Source organism: Pelophylax lessonae (assembly GCF_965119305.1).
Source record: "Pelophylax lessonae genome assembly, chromosome: 5".
NCBI lineage: Eukaryota > Metazoa > Chordata > Amphibia > Anura > Ranidae > Pelophylax > Pelophylax lessonae.
This window is the reverse complement of record NC_138772.1, coordinates 315,630,298-315,650,879: the sequence shown is the minus strand read 5'-3', so window position 1 is coordinate 315,650,879 and position 20,582 is coordinate 315,630,298. Positions and strand designations below refer to the sequence as shown.

Genomic DNA, 20,582 nt, shown 5'->3' with positions numbered 1-20,582 from the left:
TGTTTTAAATTGATATTATTTAGCGCAGCACTGAGGTTTGTTTTAGTAAATCGTTTTTAAGTAGCCTTGTAAGATTTGATAGTAACTCAATTTTATTTGGGTTCATCATAGCACGACCGCGCAATTGTCAGTTAAAGTAACGCAGTGCCGTATGGCAAAAAATGGCCTGGTCATGAAGGGGGTAAACCTTCCTGAGCTGAAGTGGTTAACTACTTCCCGCAAACCGACATAGCCCTACGTCGGCTGTAAGAAGTGGTTGTACCGGGGAGATGCCTCTAGCTAGATGAATCATCCCGGTACCATTTTTTAGAGCTGGCGGTCGGCTTTCAGGTGGTAATGACCCATGAGGCTCGGGAGCCGCTCGATCATTACCCCAGCGAGCAGGAGGGGACCCCCCTCCCACTACCTTCCGCGGCTCTGCCCGGGTCTCCCGTCCCACCGGGAGACCTGAGCAACCAGCCAGCACGTCCCAAATCCCGAAACAAAGCCAGACTCCGATGATGTAACCCGGAAGAGGCGTTCATGATGTCACGTCCGAGTTACTTGGCGGCTAAAGGCTCCGAATTTAAAAAAGTGACAGTATTCAAAAATGCAGTTTTCGGGATTTTGAATACATTGAAGTGCAGTGGAAGGGTCTGGGGTCTTTTAGACCCCCGATCCCTCCATGAAGAGTACCTGTCACTGCCTATTGCTGTCACAAGGGATGTTTACATTGCATGTGACAGCAATAAAAGTGATCAGTAAAATTGAAAAAAGAAATAAAAGAAATAAGAAAAAAAAAAATTTTTAAAGCGCCCCCGTCGCGGTGAGCTCACGCTTGAAAAAAAATGTATATGGAAGTCGCGCCTACAAATGAAAGCACTGTTCAAACAACACATGTGAGAGATCGCCGTGATCGCCAGAACGAGAGCAATAATTAAAAAAAAAAAGAGCTACTCTGTAACTCTAAACTAGTAACCGTTAAAATTTTTTAAAGCGTCGCCAATGAAGATTTTATTCAATTTTAAACCATAACATGTTAGGTATCTATTTACTCGGCATGACATCATCTTTCACAATATACAAAAAATGGGCTAACGTTACTGTTTAGTTTTAAATGCAGTGAAATGTATTTTTCCCAAAACAAAAATGGCATTTGAAAGACTGCTGCGCAAATACCGCGTGACAAAAAATATTGCAACAACCGCCATTGTATTCTCCAAAGTCTTTGTTAAAAAAAAAAAAATATATATATATATATATATATATATATATATATATATATATATATATATATATATATATATATTAGTATTATTATTATATTATATATATAATAATAATTAGGGGTTCTAAGTAATTTTCTAGCTAAAAAAAAACAGATTTTATCTTGTAAACAAGTATCAGAAATGGGCTCGGTCCAGAAGTGGTTAAACCAGCAGCAACATCCTGTGAAACGCCTGAGGAATTGATAACGGCATTCTTGAATAATGACACTAGATGGCAGCATAACATCTCTCGCACGCCAGAATCCACAGAGAGCCCTCTTGACTGTAGAGAAAGTGAAATATAAACAGGAAGAGCAGCTGAGTGGGGAGGAGCGTGCAGAGGGACTCAGTTTGGGAGAGGTGCATGCTGTCATATAGACTAGGCAGCCTCTGTCAGCGAACTACGATCTCTGCTTTCGGTCCCATCTTAGGAAGGAGCTGTTGACTTGATTTCAGCCTGCATGTACACTGCTGTCCCCTGAATGTTGTGCACACTTGTCCCTGCCATCTTCTTCCTCTTCTAGCATGTGCTAGCTCTGTAACCTGTCCTCCTCCTTCCTCCAGGATATCTGTATTTCTATTCGTTCAGTTATCCATGCTTCTGTCTGTCTGTCTGAGTCCTGCTGCACTTTAGTCTCCCTTCCAAAACCCTTTTTTTCTCTTGCTTACCTCTGGCGCTCTCTATTTTATTCACTCATCCAGTGATCTCCTTCCTGGGGCATCTGTCAGCCTTCCTTGTGTATTGCCCTCATACTGTGACTGAGCCCCTATTTCCCCCTGTGTGCCATCCATTTCTTCAGGCTGGACATCTTCACGCAATCCGTCATGCTGCTGCTGGCTGCTGCCTTCCTAGTGGCGTTTGTGCTGCTGCTGTACATGGTGTCTCCGCTCATCAGTCCCAAACCCCTAAAGCTGACAGGTGCACATATAGTGGTGAGTCTAAACCGACCCTTAACTGTCACTTTTTTTGTGTTTTTTGCAGGTTGTGCGTTATTGCACATATAGTACAGTAAAAGGAACCTGTGTGCGTAGACCAGGGGTCTCCAAACTGCATCCTGCACGCTGAGTGTGGCCCTTTGCCTGCCTTTATCTGGCATTATTCCTTCCACTGAAGCCAAAGATGGGGTACAATTCCTTCCACCGAAGCCAAAGATGGGGTACAATTTATTGATCGACCAATATCGTTTTTTTTTTAACACCGATACCAATATTTTGGTTATCGGATATCAGTATCGGCCGATATTTTCGGACATTACATTTTGTTTTTTTTTATGTCTACAGGTACTGTGGTGGAGGGATTGGGGGTCTAAAAGACCCCAAACCCCCTCCTCTGCACTTAAAAGCATTCAAAACGCCAAGTTTGGCTGTTTGGAATGCTGTAAGTTTTTTTTAATTCGGCGCCGCCAGTTCCCGGAAGTCATGACATCACTTTTCCGGTTACTTGGCGCCGCCTAATTAAAAAAAAAAATGGAGACCCGGTCAGAGCCGAATGCAGTGTCTTCTCTTCGGTGGCCCTGCAGGTAAGATGCCCAGGTCTCCCGGTGGGACTGGAGCCGCGGAAGGCGGCAGGAGGGGGGGGATGTCCCCTCTCGCTCCTTAGAATGACAGCCGAGCAGCTTCTCCGCTGCATCAGCTATGGATGCCGGTACCGGGGTGATGCCTCTAGCTGCAGGCATCACTCTGGTACAAGCAATTTCCCGAAATATCGGTAATATCGGTAAATCCAAAGGCCGATTCCGATATATCAGGGAAAGTGCATATCGGCCACCGATATATCGGTGTTGCCGATAATCGCTTAATCACTAGTACAATTCTTTCCACTGACCCTAGGGATGGAGAACTAATTCTCCCAATAGTTCATATTCCCATCGCACACCTTCATGGATATAGGCACATCAGTTGTGGGTGCTGCAGTGATCACCAGCTGGACACTGGATCCATCACAGATGCATACATATTCGCCAGCACACCAAGGATCTTGCACAGCAGTCCGAAGAAACATTTAATTGCAAAAGGATCACATCAAGATAGGTGCAATGTTTCAGAGTCCTGCAGGACCCCTTCGTCAGGCATCTGAAGATGAAGGGGTCCTGCGTGACTCCGAAACGTTGCACCTATCCTGATGTAAACCTTTTGCAATGAAAAGTTTCTTTGGACTGCTGTGCAAGATCCTTGGTGTGCTGGCGAATATCTATGTATCTAATTCTCCCATTGACAACAATGATGGGGCACGATTCCTCCCAGCCACTGACACCAATGATATACATTTTTACTCCCACTGACCACTGAGCCTATGGCATTGTTTACTTCCACCAATGCCAGGCTACGGTCTGACCAATCTAAAGGGGTTTTTTTTTTTTTTTGTTTTTTGAAGGGCAGTGAACTGACCCTTTGTTTAGAAAGTTTGGCGACCCCTGGTGTAGACTTTAGCCTGTACCTTTTGCTGATTTGTTTCTGAAAGTGTTTGCTTTTGTCATCTTTAAAGCAGTAATGGTCAAAAGCTGAAAAATATAGAAGTTTTGCTAAAAATAACAATGTTATACTTGCCTGCTCTGTGCAGTCGTTTTACACAGAGCAGCCCAAATCCTCCTTCTGGGGTCCCTCGTCTGTGCTTCTGGCCCCTCCTTCCTGTAGAGTGCCTCCACAGCAAGTGGCTTGTGCTCCGTGTCCATTCAGACATGGATCCCTGGCCTGGCCTTTCTCATTTTCTGACTGAATTTGACAGCAGTAGGAGTCAATGGCGCCATGCTGCCATCTCAGCCAACGAGGGGAATCCCGGGCAGCCAAGAGACTCCTGCAACATCACTGGATCTAGGTGGACCTCAGGTAAGTATTAGGGAGGGGGGGCTGCTACGCTCAGAAGCCTTTTGATCTTAATGCAAAGAATGCATTAGGATAGAAAAAACCTTCTGCCTTTACATCAGACTTGCCTGCAAACGGATTCCTCCAGCGCAGCGCTGTCATGGGTCTCCCGATGCTTCCATCCTTGCCCAGTGTTCCTGCTGGGTTGATATCTTCAGCCTCTTGAATGGCTGGGCTGCGCCAACGTCACTCCGGCACTTGCGCACGGGAGTCACATCGCTGCGGCACACAGAGTGGGCCATAAATGTTGTCTGAGCTTCGCATGTGTGGCTCAGATCACATAACCTGCTGACAGGCTGGGGGGATGTTTATGACAGAAAAGACTTCTAGGGTCTCTTTTGTTCTAAAAAAAAAAACCCTGCCTGTCAGCAGATTTAGATAGCATGACTTTACTACCACTTTAAAGAGGAACATCACCCTCCCAATAAAATTCTAGAATAGACTAGTATAGGATACATTCTGATTTACTTGCATTCATCACCATATTATGGACATTGTTCTTTCATGTAATAGGCCTAAAATGGGTGTAAAATGCATACTGTCTCTTTTTTTTTTTTTCCTTATTTCTGCATGTCCTCTATGGAAGCATTATGAGCAGTGCTGTCTGTTTTCAAGTGTTTACCGTACAGTGATGCAAAGCTGAACATGCTCAGTATTTCATTTTGGTCTGATATAGCATTTAGTCTGATGTAGCATAATGAACAGCACAGAGCATACTTTCATATGTGTCTGGGGGCAATTGCACAACTGCACTGATTTTATTAGAAATGTGGACCCTGCTTACTCTTATACAGGTTTAGCAGGACAGGATTTTTACATGGTTTTTAAGCTTTTTAGGGTTTTCGTGCATGAGCTTGCACCTTCATACACATGTTTTAATATGAATTTTCCAAAAGGTTTTGTTCTGTATTATGCAGTTTATCCATTAAAATGCCTAGATAGGTGTGTGTGTGTGTGTGTGTGTGTGTGTGTTTCTCCCCCTTCCTTTTGTATTTACGTTTGTGGCAGATGCATTTTGGAAGAATTTCTGCATGCGGGAATTTTATAAAAATAACAGTACCATGAAATATTTTGCAGTATGTGAATGACATGCTCTCTACAGAAAATGCCTTTGGAATACACATACACAGTGGATTGAAAATGCATTACAACACATGAATGTTAAAAATGCCTGTGTGTTTGTAAGTAGAAGTGTAACTGGGCTACAAGTCTTTAAAATCCAATTAAACTTCCAGTTTAAATCGGCTAAATTAGATGAACTGGACAGTGTGTGCTCTGGTGGAAGAATGACAGGTGACTGAAAGCTGGTGTAGGATGCAGAAAGGGTCTGGGCTGGCAACACATAGTAGGTGTATTCGTAATATGTTGAAAAGGTCTGGGCAGGCAGCAGACAGTAGGTGAGATCAATGACTGTAGCAAAGTTCAGGGCAGACAGCTGAAGTCCATGAAAGTAGCAAATTGCAATGGGTCAGGGCAGATAGTTGGCAAAGCCCTTGAATGTAGCAAAAAGTTAAATCAAAATTCCTCAGAATAGTATCTTTTCCTTCAGTTTGTTTAATAAAAGCATACGATTTTTGCTTCTTGAGTACAGAATTCCTGTTGCTGGTCGAATTGATTGCTTTGGTGGATATGAGCCGAGCCAGCACCTGAAAAGTGATTGCAGACTGTTTAGCCTGATCTCCCCTGTGGCAGCATGTGAAACCTCTTAGGCTTAGGCTGATGAAGTTTAAATAAGGCGCCTCTTGCCTGAAGGGTCAATCCTCAAAGAGGAAGTAAACCCTCTTCTGACACTTTTACCTATAGGTAAGCCTATGATAAGGCTTACCTATAGGTACTGTAAATATCTCCTAAACATTTACCGTTTAGGAGATATTTACCTTTCATGCAGCCAGTAACGTGACTGGCGCATGCGCTCTGAAGGAATGGCCGCTGGTGCCGTTCCTTCAGAGTCCCGTGACCATTGGCTCCCGCGCGCGTGCGCGGGAGTGACGTCACCGCGGCTCCGGCCAATCAGATGGCCGGATGCCGCGATCCCGGAAGACGGGCACTTGGACATGTTGCCCGTCATAGAGGTAAGCGAACTGCACGGCGGGGGCTCGTACTAAGGTAAGTATTGCATAATGAGCTAGTATGCGATGCATACTAGCTCATTATGGGTTTCTCTTTCAGGTCGAACAAAAAAAAAAGTGTGTATGAGTTTACAACCTCTTTAAGCAGGAAGGTGGGAGCTGAGACCAATTGGCTGGCTACTGATAAGAATGCTTTGGAATTGCAAGGCATCAACAAATAAAGGCAGGCTGAATATCAGCTGGTTCAACAGAAACCAGCCGACATTCAGCTAGTGTGTACAGCAGTCTGTCTGACAGAAGCCAGTCTAACCACTGGCTTTTATCAAGCAGGCATGCTGGAAAACCAGCATCCTATCTGCGCTTGCAGCAAATGGCTGTAAGCACTGATCAGTGTGTTCTGGCGGGGGGCCGTCCCCCTGTCAGAACACAATACCTCAACTAAGGAGACTGTCGCAGTAACATCACTTAGTATTGAAACCTCCTAAGTTGTTTTCGTCCAGCCTGCTGGATTAAGCAAGGGGAAAGAAAAAAACCTACCCATGTATACCAGGCATAAGAGCTAGCAGGAGTCAGGAGGCATGTCATGTTGCCCGGCAGTTGAGGTGCAAGCTGCTGCTGAGGAGAAAGAGGCCACATCCTGTTGGCTGGCAACCGAAATACAGCCCACAGATGGGAGGAGACATGCTGCCTCCTGTTGCTTGGCAACAAGGACGCAAACTACCACTAAGCCAGAAGCAGACGGCAATGGCTGTCGGCAAATTGGCAAGGATGCAGGCTGCCTGCGGAAGTGGAGCATATAGCTCTTAACTCTGCAAAGCTCCTGCTTCCCACGCCCACCCCCCTCCCAAAGAGCAAGGGTCCCATTCTGCAGCTTGCTGGGAAAATACAGGCTTTCTACTTTGTTTTGCTTTAAAGATAATAAGGGGAAATTAAACAAGGAGTGGTACTGTAGTAGCATAATGCTTGTGCCACTCTTTCAAACTTGCAAAAATTGAGCCAATGCTTCTCCTAATTAATGAAAGGGGGCGTTAAGTTCTCTGTTCTGTTGTGGCTGTGACACACCACACAGAACAGGAGAACTTGAGCTGCATGCTCTGACCTCTCTTTCCCAGCACCCCTTCAACACACACACACACTCTGCTCATCTCCGCTTAGCTCAGAGTGAGAGAGAGAGGTAGCGGGCTCTGCTTGTGTAGTGCAAACACTGCACCGACAGAGAGGCATCTGGTCTGTCGAACAGCTCATGTCATATACACCCGGTCAGACTTGGCAGGGATCTGAAGAAGTTTTCTATATGACAAACTGCTCACATCCCCTCTGTTTAAGTCCAGTTTAGTGAAATAGAAACTGGCGCGGGTGTTGCAGATTAGACCTGAAACGGGTCTAACTGTTATTGTGGCACACACTACTCCCAGCAGTTTTGCCCAGGAAGCCTAATTAGTTCCCAGGATTTGTTTGGATGCATCTGAAATCTATTTAGCTGATTTTAAAATGAAGGTTCAATTGGGCTTTAAAATGCTATTACTGTATGTATTCAGCTACCCTACATGTGTTTGTATGTATTGTATTTAGCAACATAATACCTTCCAGCTACATCGGAAGTAGTACAACCAGGAGTGTGCCAATTCAGTTTTGAGGTGCCTGCACCTTAGCCTGACTTGCTTTTTTTTTTATACCGCTCCTGTACATTGATGGACTGTTAGTGAGCCCTTCTTACCGCACAGAATGTCAATATATACAGGTCCTGATTCGCCTCTTCAAATATGGGGAGTGCTATAGTCCTTTTTTTTTTATCCTGAAACAAAGCTGGATATGAAGTGTAGAAATTAGGTTTATTTGATTATGTGTGCAACACTCACACCAGAACAAAAAGTATAAAGTCTTGCTAATACATGTTTAACAATTTTTTTTTTTTTTCTTTCAATAGGTGACTGGTGGTTCCAGCGGTATTGGAAAATGTATTGCCATTGAATGTTTTAAACAGGGAGCATTTATTACTTTGGTAGCACGTGATGAGGTAAAAATAAATGTAATTGTTTCAGATTTGCATTTTGTCAGGTTTTTGCATGCATTGTTATGTATTGTATTACTAATGCATGTTAAAATGACACTGAACTGATAATCAATGATCCCAAAATATTAATCTAGCCATAAACATTAGGGTGTATCTAAAACTAAGCAGCTTGCTATGGAGGCACTCCGTGGGGGAGAGGAGCCAGGTGTGCTGGCCAAGGACCCGAGCAGAGAAGGATTGGGGCTGCTCTGTGCAAAACCATTGCACAGATCAGGTAAGTATATAACCTGTTTTGGGTTTTTTTTTTTTTTTTTTTTTCCTTTTTAAAAACAAAAATGTTAAATCTGTTTAAATCTTGGCAACAAATATTTGATCAGTAGAGACCAGGTTGGCTTTGTACTTAAAGGCAGGCAGTAGGCCACATCTGGATTTTGCACCTGTTCCACATCTCCAAGGAAAGACCCTGTCCCACGTTCTCATTAGCTCTAGATCTTAAAGCCTTCGATTCTGTACTGTGGTCTTACTTAACCACTTGCTGCCCAAGCCAGTTGTGACACCGCTCCCATACATTTAAAAAATCGGCATAATTTTTTTTACGCTTTCATTTTTTTATTAACTTTATTGCTATCAACACCCCTTCTGATGGCATGGGCAGTGACAAGTGCTCATTACTGAGAGATTTATTGGACCCCAGATCTCTTCTCTTTCCTCCAAAAGCATTTAAACCCAAACTGGAAACGACAAAATTCTCTTCGGTTTTATACACCATATAGACAATTTAGGAACGGATGTTTCTCCTCCTCCATGGTTAGCCGGTGTTCTGCCAAAAACTCAAACTCGTGGAAATATCCAACCACATCCCTTCCGGTGACTGTACAGCAGGAATGATTGGAGATTTTGACCACTTGGTGTTTTCACAGAACACCGGCAGCCTTTACACTCCCGTACATGCTATAATGAGTGGACATTGTTAGTCCACCCACTAGTTGTCGCTGCCTTGGAGGTGGCCATGTTGTTGGTTACTAGCTGGCGGACTAAAAGTTTCCACTCATTACAGCATGTAATGGAGTGTATACGCTGCCACCTGTTCTGTGAAAACGCCAAGTGGCCAAAATCTCCAATTATTCCTGCTGTAGAGTCACCGAAGTGACGTGGTTTGAGATTTCAGCGAGTTGGAGTTTTCGGCAGAACACTGGCCCGGATGCCCACATCAATTCTGGGCTCCCTGGTGGAACAGGAGAACCTGGGAAAGACAATGTCCTGTAAAAGTTATCAGATGGCTATATATCTGCTTGGATCACTTTTTACAGAAAAGAGAAAAAATGTAATACCAGGATCATGGATGATATGCTTTTAATTTTGACTAATCGTTTTATGTTTCTCTCCCGAATGTAATCTCGATACAGATCTCTGCCCAGGAAACAATTAGCCTGCCTACAGACCTAATTTTCTAGTTTACATTTACTTGCCATACATGGTGATCTAGATTACACCCTTCTACAATACCTTGTTCATGGCAAATTATTAATGGGGAAAAATACCAGATTTCATGCCCAGGCCACTAAACTGTAACCAAAATGACCTTCCTACCAAAGTTTTCAAGTTCTCCCTCCAGAAGCTGCTTCTCTCCTTTATCTGGGCAATTTTAGACCTCAAATAAGACAAAAAATCTTTTTTCCCTTCACATCTTTCAGGACTGCACCAGAGAGATGGCTCCTCCCACTTGCCAACAGGAAACACCATTTCCACCAAACTTTAAAGAGACTTCTCCCCCCAGCTCATCAGTTTTTGTTTCCTCCAGCCGAGGAATGCCTAGTGGGGAGACAGGCGCTCTTAGGTGCTGTCCTGAGAGACCAGGCTTTCTGCTCCACCATATCTGTTTTTCTTTGAGAGTCCGTTCCTCCCATACCCCACAACCTGTTGGATGGGCTCCTTCTCCCTCTTCGATACTCGGGGAAAGCCTGTACTGCTTATAGATTCCACTCCTAGGCGGGGGCACAGACCGGCAGTGGACATTTCTCTTTTCCTGGACCCACTTTCTGGTCTAGTTGCACAGGTGCCGCTGACTTTTTTAAGTTGCTGAGTGGAGACTCGCCCGGCATCCGGCGAGGGGCGGTGTTCGTGGAGCAGGCACGTGGCATCACTTCCCTTGAAAAAAGCGCAGGGGGAGAGGGGAGGAGCGGATCTGGTGCCTAGTTCCGGTCCGGCGCAGCGGTATTATTGGAGTCCAGAACCGGCATTCCTAGCCACTACAACACCGCTATGGACACGGTCGCGGCAGCAAGTGGCACAGGCACCAGCAATGCCCAGGTAAGGGGTGGATTGGTCATCCTTCCCTGATTACTGTGGGGTCTCTTTCATTCCTTTCTTCCTTCCCCTCGGTGGCTGGGGCCTGTCTGGGCACATAGAGTTTTGTATATGCTTCCTGTGCACCTGGGTTGACCCTGATGAGAAATGGGTTGACTCACTGGGATGGTTTGTCTTGTGTTTTTTTTTTTTTCTCGTTATGGCAGGCTAAGAGCTCTGACCTGCGGGTAAAAAGAAATGCCCTTCGTTGAAAGCAAAGTTACCTGAGGGTTGGAAGAAAACACTCTGATATGCATTGACTCCCTGGTTAAAGAGGAAACTTCTGCTGCATGTAGCGACTTAATTGCATCTGTTAAAGAGCTGGATGCTACCAATCAATCCTTTCGCTCTTCGCTAACAAGCCCATCCTTAAGTCAGCCATCTACCTCACAATCCTCTCAGGGCTCACCGTTAATCCCTGCAGTGAAGGTTGAAGTAGGCCCTCCTACCCAAGAAAGACATTCCTCCTCCTCTTTAGATCAAGTTGATTGTTAAAGGCAGTTTGTTACCTTGGGCTTAGGAGAAGAGAAAAAAGCATTATCTCTGCATGATCGGATGTATGCAGGTCTGAGTGAACCTAAAGGTTGCACTTTTTCAGTACATTCAGTAATCTCTGAGGCCATTAAAAAATAATGGGCAGAACCAGAGAGAACTTTTTTCCTAAAGGCCCATAAAGGTGTTTTCCTTTTTATAAAGACCCAGAGGCACTTTGGAATAAAGTACCTAAACTTGCTGGCATTTGAGGACATGGGAATACTAAATGATCCCATGGACAAAAGGATGGATCAACAACTTAAAAAAAGCTTGGCAATCCATCATGAACTATCTCAAGCCAGCTATGGTGACTTCTTGTGTATCTTGAAATCTAAGTACTGGATAAATCAACTCAAGGCACATATCGCAGATTTGCCCAAACAAGAGATCTTTGATTCTTTTTTGACTGTCAGCGGCTGTAACCTACATTGCGGATGCATCAGCAAGATCTGCACCCCTAGCTAACTCCACCAGAAGACTTCTGTGGTTGGAGTCCTGTCCAGGGGCTGCAGCATCCAAAAGCAAGCTTTGTGGTATTCCATTTATAGGGGATCTACTATTCGGTCCTGATTTATTACTCTGTTCTAGACAGGACAGCCGACAGAGATCATTCCCTGTTAAGAAGAAAAAACAACCAGCTAAACAGCTTTTTTGACCTTTAAAGAGCTCAGGAACAGGGTGGCAAGCTCCAAGGGAAAAGAGAGAATTGGTTGTCGCAGAGGGGTAAAGGCAGAGGATGCATCCTTTTTCCACCCTCCTGCATCAACCAACAAAACACAATGACGACTCGTTACCAGTGGGAGGAAGAATTCAAAAATTCCTCCCCCCACTGGGCAGGCATGGCAGAAAATAATTATATTCTAGCCATGCTGTCCCAGGGATACCAAATACAATTTTCGGATCCTCCTCCAGAAAGTTAGATTGTCACAAACCTTCCAAAAGACACAAGAAAAGCCCTGGCTATGAAGGACCTGTTAAAGGACCTGAGGCGACAGGGGGTTGTGAGTCAAGTATCACCGGAGGAACGGAAGCAGGGATTCTATTCCCATCTCTCGTAAGGAAGCCATCCGGGAGTTTTCGTCTCATCCGCCCGTTTCTGGACAACTTCCATCTTTGCTCCTTCCTGGGAAAGATTGCAAAAAGACCTTTGCAAAGCCTGCAGCCAGTTGGAAACCCGGGGTTTTGAACCTTCAAAAGTAAAACTTTACTCCAGCTCAGCTAGTACAATTTCTAGGTTACCAGATAAATTCAGTAGAGCAAAGAATCTTCCTTCCAGAAGAGAGGAAAAACCAAAGTCCAGAAAGTAGTAGCTATGCTACAGCCAAATCAAGAAATGTCGGTTAGAAAGGTTATGTCAGCCTTAGGGACCCTAACCTCAACTATGCCAGCCATTCAATGGGTGAGGCTCCATTTCTGGCCACTCCAAAGTTTCCTACTGAAGGTATGGGATCACAGTCCGGAAACCCTAGAAACCAAGGTAAAGATCCCCACCAGGGTCAAAAAAACTTTTTGGTGGTGGAGGAATCAGTCTTGTCAAAAGGCTTACTATGGTCCTTTGTGATCGAAAGAAAAGTGACCACAGATGCCAGCCTGTGGGGATGGGGGGCCCACTGGGATCATAATCTGGCACAAGGAGTCTGGTCCTGAGCCGAGGCAATGAAGTCCTCACACTGGAGAGGCATTTGGCCTCTTGGTACATCATATAGTGAACTACTATATCCCAGCACAAATCCTCAGCTATTAACCTCTACCATCTAAATTAAAACGAGAGGGAAGAGGGGGGGGGGTAGGAAGAGGGGAGTTATGGGACTTTACATGAGACTCGTGCAATTGAGTCTCCATCCCTATATGCGAAAGAACAAAAGAACACAAACGTGTTCAAACCAGTTGGGACTTTATATGAGGTGTGACCAGTTTACGGATAATAATAATACATAAAAATGTGTTGGTAAACATAAGGAAAGCAAATACCGTATATACTCGAGTATAAGCAGGGTTTTTCAGCACATTTTTTTTGTGCTGAAAATGTCCCCCTCGGCTTATACTCGAGTCAAGGGGAAAAAAAAAAGTCCCTGGCAGCTTTGACGGGCTTAAGCTTTAAAAATGGTGCCGCCCGTCGCATACATGTCACCGCGCACGCACTGCCGCCGCTCGGGAGAGGCCGGGAATAGCCGAAAGTATACGAACGGCGGCGGCGCGTGCGCAATGACGTGTCGGCGCCGGGCGGCGCCATTTTTAAAATGAAGGCGCCTCTGGAACAGGTAAATGAAACCGCTTCACTACCTGCCATTATGCAGGGTTGCGGGCACACTACAAGGGATGCAGTGCTGCGGGCATGGTCCACCTGTACCATGCCCACAGCACTGCATCTCCTGTAGTATGCCCACAAACCCGGATCCTCTTGTACCATGCCAGTCACCCTGCATTCTCCTGCACCATGCCAGTCACCCTGCATTCTCCTGCACCATGCCAGTCACCCTGCATTCTCCTGCACCATGCCAGTCACCCTGCATTCTCCTGTACCATGCCAGTCACCCTGCATTCTCCTGTACCATGCCCGCCGCCCTGCATTCTCACCCTAGGCTTATACTCGAGTCAATGATTTTTCCCATCTTTTTGTGGTAAAAGTAGGGGCCTTGGCTTATACTTGGGTCGGCTTATACTCGAGTATATACGGTATATAAATAAGATCACATATTTGTTAGAACATCCATTATTAATAAAATAATACATCTGGATAAAAACCAATGAGTTGAAATAGACATAATAAGATTAAATGGTACAATAGAACCATAAGCAATAATGAAGGGTAATGAAAAAATGTCCAATGAAAAAATGTCCAAATAATATTATTGATGGGAATATATAATTTGAAAAATTCAGGAAAGTAGATGGTTGAATGCATAATGGAACTTGCGATTGTAAGAATTGCCTCCTTTTTGGGCTCAACGTGTTTCGTGAAAGGTCACTTCATCAGGAGCAGGCACAATTCAAGTATCTAAAGAGGACACATGTACATGAACAGTGTATCCAATGGATAAACAGACCTACATTTCTAATAAGAGGTATAACTTACAGTTGGGTATCAACTGTTATTAGGTTGCAAATAGTCCAAAATGGGAACTGAGGGAGCGAAGCCATGCATCAAGCAGGAGCATAAAGCCTGTATATAGGATTAGGGTCTCCATAGAGGGGGTCTCAAAAACCTCAACTCACTATTCAGATGAGATTCTATAAGAATATCAAAGGTTGGATGCATATTGTAAGAAGAAACATAATATTATACGAGTGAGGTTGAGTGAGACCCCAAACCAAAATACAGAAGGAGAAGAACACAGAAATATTCAAGTGTATGTGTGCATAAAAACAAACCCAAGTGAAATATATGAGCCAAATCTATATGTGAATAGATGTGAAATATCACCATCAAATAAAATTGCATAAACATAGAGAATAGCCATATAACAATGCAACAGGAAAGAAAAGGTCAAAGTGCGATTAAATAACTACCACCAAAAGTAGTGTTATAAGAGAGAACTTCATTAGCAGAGTAAAAGAGTACTTACTAGTGTGACCATATATTCCATACTACAAGAGTGATGTGCAAAAAGTGTGGATGAGAAGAAAAGAGCACCCTACACAGATGCCTAAGCATTGGGAAGCCGCCAGGCAGGTATGAGCCGCCCAGCATAACCTCCCTCAAATGAATGCCAGTGGACAACACGTGTCGGGACGCCGACACCACCAATGACGTCACATCCCGCACGGAAGGCGTGGTGCCGATGCGCCGCGACCGAGTCCCCTGCCTCCACCCCAATCACGTGGGTCAAGGCGGAGGGGGAGGGAAGCAGAAGCGGCCAGGGCGCATCGCAGTTCCCAAAGATGGACAGACCAAGGAGAACACCGCAACCCCAGTCACACAATAACTGAAGAAAACAATTATGGGTGGACCCAAATGTGGGAACAACCCAAATTATCATAATTTAGGTATATTTGTAAAAAACAAAGATATAAAATTAGAATAAACATGTTGAGAAGGAAAATTGAAAGAATAACCCACTGGTATCACACCTCCATCCCTAAATCTAAATTAAAAAGAGAGGGGGGGGGGGATATTTGCTTTTCTTGTGTTTTACCAACACATTTTTATGTATTATCATTATTATGATCCGTAAACTGGTCACACGTAGGGGGTGGAGCCTGCGAACCCGACGCTGTGCATCTCCCTGTTGCCGTTGTGTTTCTGCCTTATGAGCTAGCACTGCTGAGTGCTCTCTAAATGTGAGTACAGCCACTATACATTAATAAAATTGTGGGCAACCTTACAGAGAGCACTAGATTCTTCTTTCATTTTGTCCCTTTGCATATGCCTGATTTATATCCGGAGGTGAGAGGCTGGAGAGATTCCTCCCCCCCCCCCCCCCCCCAGTCTGATCTGTGTCTGCATTGTTGATTACATGCTGTTGCTGACGCGTTTGCGTTTGGGTCCTGAGTTGAGGTGAGAGACCATTTCACCTGGTGGAGGGATTCACACATTGTGTTTTTTTTTTTTTTTTTTTTTTAATTTTCTGACACCTTGGACACCTGCATTAATTGATGGACACTTTATGGACACTTCTTTATGGATCATTTAGCACATGTCACTGTTTAAGCACATAAATTGTTTTTGATTCATACTTTCATTCTTATTATCACTGATTTTTTTTTTTTTTGTATCTGGCGCATCACTCTTATTACTCTGTACACCTCATATAAAGTCCCAACTGGTTTGAACACTTTTTTATGTTCTTTTGTTCAACCTCTACCATCTGTTAGCAGCTCTACCACTTTGGTTTTCTCTGGAAGTTCAAGGAATTGATCCCCCTCTCAGTAGAAGCAGTGTTGTGGATTCCCCCTAGTGTTCGCAACCAAATAGCAAACTCAATTATCCAACATGAAGTAATGTACAAATATCCAATTTTTAGCCTTCTTCTTTGCTTTCCTTTTATACAGCAGAAAAACAAGTTCAAGGCAAAGCTTGATACCCTTTACCCAATTGATAATACAGGTGAAGAATAAAATGGCATAATACCTCTTCAGTGAAAAGATGTCTACGATCCCTAAGGACAAATTACGTAAATTTGACTGGATCTGTAAACCTTGGATTTAATTAACATTTATTCTTTTAGAAACTTTGACCCTTGCTCTTATTCATCTGCTTGCTTCATTGGGCTACTCTGTCTGGGGAAAGATCGACTCCTGTCTACCCATCCCCTACCTAATGTACTTTCTCAGGCCGTCTCCTTTCCTTTCTCTTACTTTTAATTCCTTACCCCTCTAGTTGACCGTTCTAGCACAATTAAGATATTTTATGGTATTTTTTGTTGGAGAGTAACGTGAACATAGATTATGGGCATGGCACTTTTATGGGCATGGCACTTCTATTTCCAGACCATCACTGTATTGCACTTTTGATTTTTGGAAATACTCCCCTTGACTGAAAGTGCGCTTGCTGTCTTGTATGTTTACAAATCCACAAATCAACACTGACTAAAACTGAATATGCACTGCCTTCTAAACTATGAAGGATTCCATGGTATTTGTAGTCCTTAGATATGGAAAATCAAATTAATGGGCAAGGGAGAAGCCCCAAAGTATCAAGGAAATTTATCAGATGGACACATTTAACAACATGAAGAGATTTTTCATACAAAAATGTATTTTTTGTCCATATTGTCAACTTGTAATCGAGCATGAGCAGGGTATTTATGAAAACTGCATAGTAAATGAAAGCATTATGTGCTTAACATTATATTTTTAGGTAGGCAAATTAGTCACTTTATTTGTCAGTCCAGCATTGATCCGCTGTTAGGGTGACAAAGCCCAGGTACTGTCTGGCTATCTTGGTCTTCTTCAGTTAGCTGCCTCTTCCAGGTTGAGGCCGCCAGTTCCCGATTTATCTGACCTGCTCTCCCTCTGGCTGCTGTGCCTATGCCTAGTCGTGCAGCCTCCTGGGAGATATGATGTGAATCCCTGAATCCACACTCTCTGGTGCTTTTACTTATAATTGTTAATATCCTTTTTTATTTTCTGGGCATTTAGGAATACTTTTTAGGAAGACCATTAACTGCACTGGTCACTCCTGAGGGAGACCATTCCACATCTTCACAGCTCTTTCTGTGAAAAAGCCTTTCTGTATTTTAGGTTAAATATTTTCCTCCCAGATGTAAAGAGTGCCCCCTTATCCTTTGCAATGACCTGGAAGTGAATATCTCTACAGTATATGGACCTCCTATGTATTTATACACGATGATCATATTTATCCTTTTTATCCGCTTCTTGAGAGAGAAAAAATTCTGTTTAGGTAACTTTCTCCAAAGCAGAGCTTCTCCATGCCTCTTTTAAGTTTAGTTGCCCTTATCGGCCCTTTCTCCAGTTCTCCAATACCTTCTTTCTTTTTTTTTTTTTTTTCTGTAGTGCATTCACATTTTTGAAGAAAATACAGCACAGATTGATCCTAACCACTTCCAGAAGTCATGTATACACTAGCCACCAATTGTAAAGACTTACCCACTACTTAGCAGTTTGCCACCTAATTCTTTTCACTTGTTTGTCAAGTTAAAGTGGGTGTTAATTCCTCAAATGTATTTTTCCCCTCTTAAGCCTTGTAGACACGATCAGATTATGATCTGTCGTCCGTTTTTTGTTGTATGCTAGTCTAATGTCGAAAATGAAGAGGTTACTTTCATACGAAACTTCCCGTACGACAGAATTCAACTTCAGAAGTGAGGTCACGTGTTGAATTGTTTTGTTTTGTATGTGTTCTTTCGTTTCTGAGCATGTCTAGTCTTGCTGTTACGATTTTTTTTCAGAGGAAAACTGTAGTAATTAAATGAAAATCGGACGTGTTGATTTTTTTCTTTTTTTTATAGCCTGCACATCCAGTTTTTGTCGTCCGAAAATCCGTAATTGGCCGTCAAAAGCACTATACTAACAATCTGAAAATCTGCAGATCGTTCTTCGGACTAAATTTTCCTTCCGATTTTCATATCGTGTGTACGGGACTTTACCTGTGTTGCTGGGTTATCTTCAAAATACATATTCACCTGCAGATCAAACCCACCATTCTTCTGTGATGTGGTGTTTTTGCCCATGCTGCCATCTTGGTCCTCTTCAGCTGGTTATTCATTCTGGGTGCAGGAAGCCGGTTCCTAAGTATGTGCCAGGCATGCCCTCCTGCCCGCTGTGTGTCTTTTCTGCCATCCTCCTGGGAGATGTGACATGAGTTTCCACGGAGGCTGCAGGACCTTGGACATGTCATTCTGGTCTTGGCTACAATGTTGGCGGGGCCAAAGTAAGGGACAAAAAAAAGACCATAATAAATTTCCATTTTAAAAGGTGTAAGAACAGTCCATTTCAATAATCTGATATCCTCTTGTGATTGAAACCACTGCAAAGAGGGCAATTCAATAATAGCTTCTCACTGGCTCTGGCTGAAAAGATGTTTTCTAGAGATTTGGGCTACTTTACTAAAGGAGTTGAGTGCTGGTGAACAAATATAAACTTTGTGTGTATATATACCCTACTTAAGTAGGTGTGTGTGTGTGTGTGTGTGTGTGTGTGTCTCTCTAATTGCATCTCTCCCTCTCCTCCTCTCCTCCTCTTCCTCTCCTCTCTCCAAAGCATATCAGTTATCTTCCCTCTGCAAACCATCAAAATATTAAGTCTTATCAAAGGAACATTGATTAATTTTGCATGATATATCCAATGTAAAATGAAAAACGATTTTGTTTTACTTGCTTGCCTTTTACTAATATGAATGAAATATACAGTGGGTACGGAAAGTATTCAGACCCCCTTAAATTTTTCACTCTTTGTTATATTGCAGCCATTTGCTAAAATCATTTAAGTTCATTCTTCTTCCTCATGAATGTACACATAGCACCCCATACTGACAGAAAAACACAGAATTTTGACATTGTTGCAGATTTATTAAAAAAGGAAAAACTGAAATATCACATGGTCCTAAGTATTCAGACCCTTTGCTCAGTATTTAGTAGAAGCCCCCTTTTGATCTAATACAGCGAGGAGTCTTTTTGGGAAAGATGCAACAAGTCTTTCACACCTGGATTTGGGATCCTCTGCCATTCCTCCTTGCAGATCCTCTCCAGTTCTGTCAGGTTGGATGGTAAACGTTGGTGGACAGCCATTTTTAGGTCTCTCCAGAGATGCTCAATTGGGTTTAAGTCAGGGCTCTGGCTGGGCCATTCAAGAACAGTCACGGAGTTGTTGTGAAGCCACTCCTTCGTTATTTTAGCTGTGTGCTTAGGGTCATTGTCTTGTTGGAAGGTAAACCTTCGGCCCAGTCTGAGGTCCAGAGCACTCTGGAGAAGGTTTTTGTCCAGGATATCCCTGTACTTGGCCGCATTCATCTTTCCCTCGATTGCAACCGGTCGTCCTGTCCCTGCAGCTGAAAAACACCCCCACAGCATGATGCTGCCACCACCATGCTTCACTGTTGGGACTGTATTGGACAGGTGATGAGCAGTGCCTGGTTTTCTCCACACATACCGCTTAGAATTAAGGCCAAAAAGTTCTATTTTGGTCTCATCAGACCAGAGAATCTTATTTCTCACCATCTTGGAGTCCTTCAGGTGTTTTTTAGCAAACTCCATGCAGGCTTTCATGTGTCTTACACTGAGGAGAGGCTTCCGTCGGGCCACTCTGCCATAAAGCCCCGACTGGTGGAGGGCTGCAGTGATGGTTGACTTTCTACAACTTTCTCCCATCTCCTGACTGCATCTCTGGAGCTCAGCCACAGTGATCTTTGGGTTCTTCTTTACCTCTCTCACCAAGGCTCTTCTCCCCCGATAGCTCAGTTTGGCCGGACGGCCAGCTCTAGGAAGGGTTCTGGTCGTCCCAAACGTCTTCCATTTGAGGGTTATGGAGGCCCCTGTGCTCTTAGGAACCTTAAGTGCAGCATAAATCTTTTTGTAACCTTGGCCAGATCTGTGCCTTGCCACAATTCTGTCTCTGAGCTCTTCAGGCAGTTCCTTTGACCTCATGATTCTCATTTGCTCTGACATGCATTGTGATCTGGAAGGTCTTATATAGACAGGTGTGTGGCTTTCCTAATCAAGTCCAATCAGTGTAATCAAACACAGCTGGACTCAAATGAAGGTGTAGAACCATCTCAAGGATGATCAGAAGAAATGGAAAGCACCTGAGTTAAATATGAGTGTCACAGCAAAGGGTCTGAATACTTAGGACTATGTGATATTTCAGTTTTTTTCTTTTTTAATAAATCTGCAACAATGTCAACAATTCTGTGTTTTTCTGTCAGTATGGGGTGCTATGTGTACATTCATAAGGAAGAAGAATGAACTTAAATGATTTTAGCAAATGGCTGCAATATAACAAAGAGTGAAAAATTTAAGGGGGTCTGAATACTTTCCGTACCCACTGTACATATATGCTTGTGTGTTTAGGGAGCATTGCTTCAGTCCAGACAGGTCAGCTGTATCTTGAATA

At 43.6% G+C, this 20,582-nt stretch overlaps 1 protein-coding gene across 1 annotated transcript in view; it reads left to right on the top strand.

Annotated features, from left to right (window-relative positions):
• The first annotated feature begins 1,934 nt into the window (after positions 1-1,934).
• KDSR (3-ketodihydrosphingosine reductase) overlaps positions 1,935-20,582 on the top strand; it is a 53,952-nt gene continuing 35,304 nt past the window's right edge. Inside the window, exons 1-2 of the mRNA XM_082258293.1 lie at positions 1,935-2,180; positions 8,106-8,195. Of these exons, the coding sequence (XP_082114419.1) occupies positions 2,073-2,180; positions 8,106-8,195 (198 nt within the window). The 5' untranslated portion in view covers positions 1,935-2,072. The remainder of the gene's footprint in view (positions 2,181-8,105; positions 8,196-20,582) is intronic.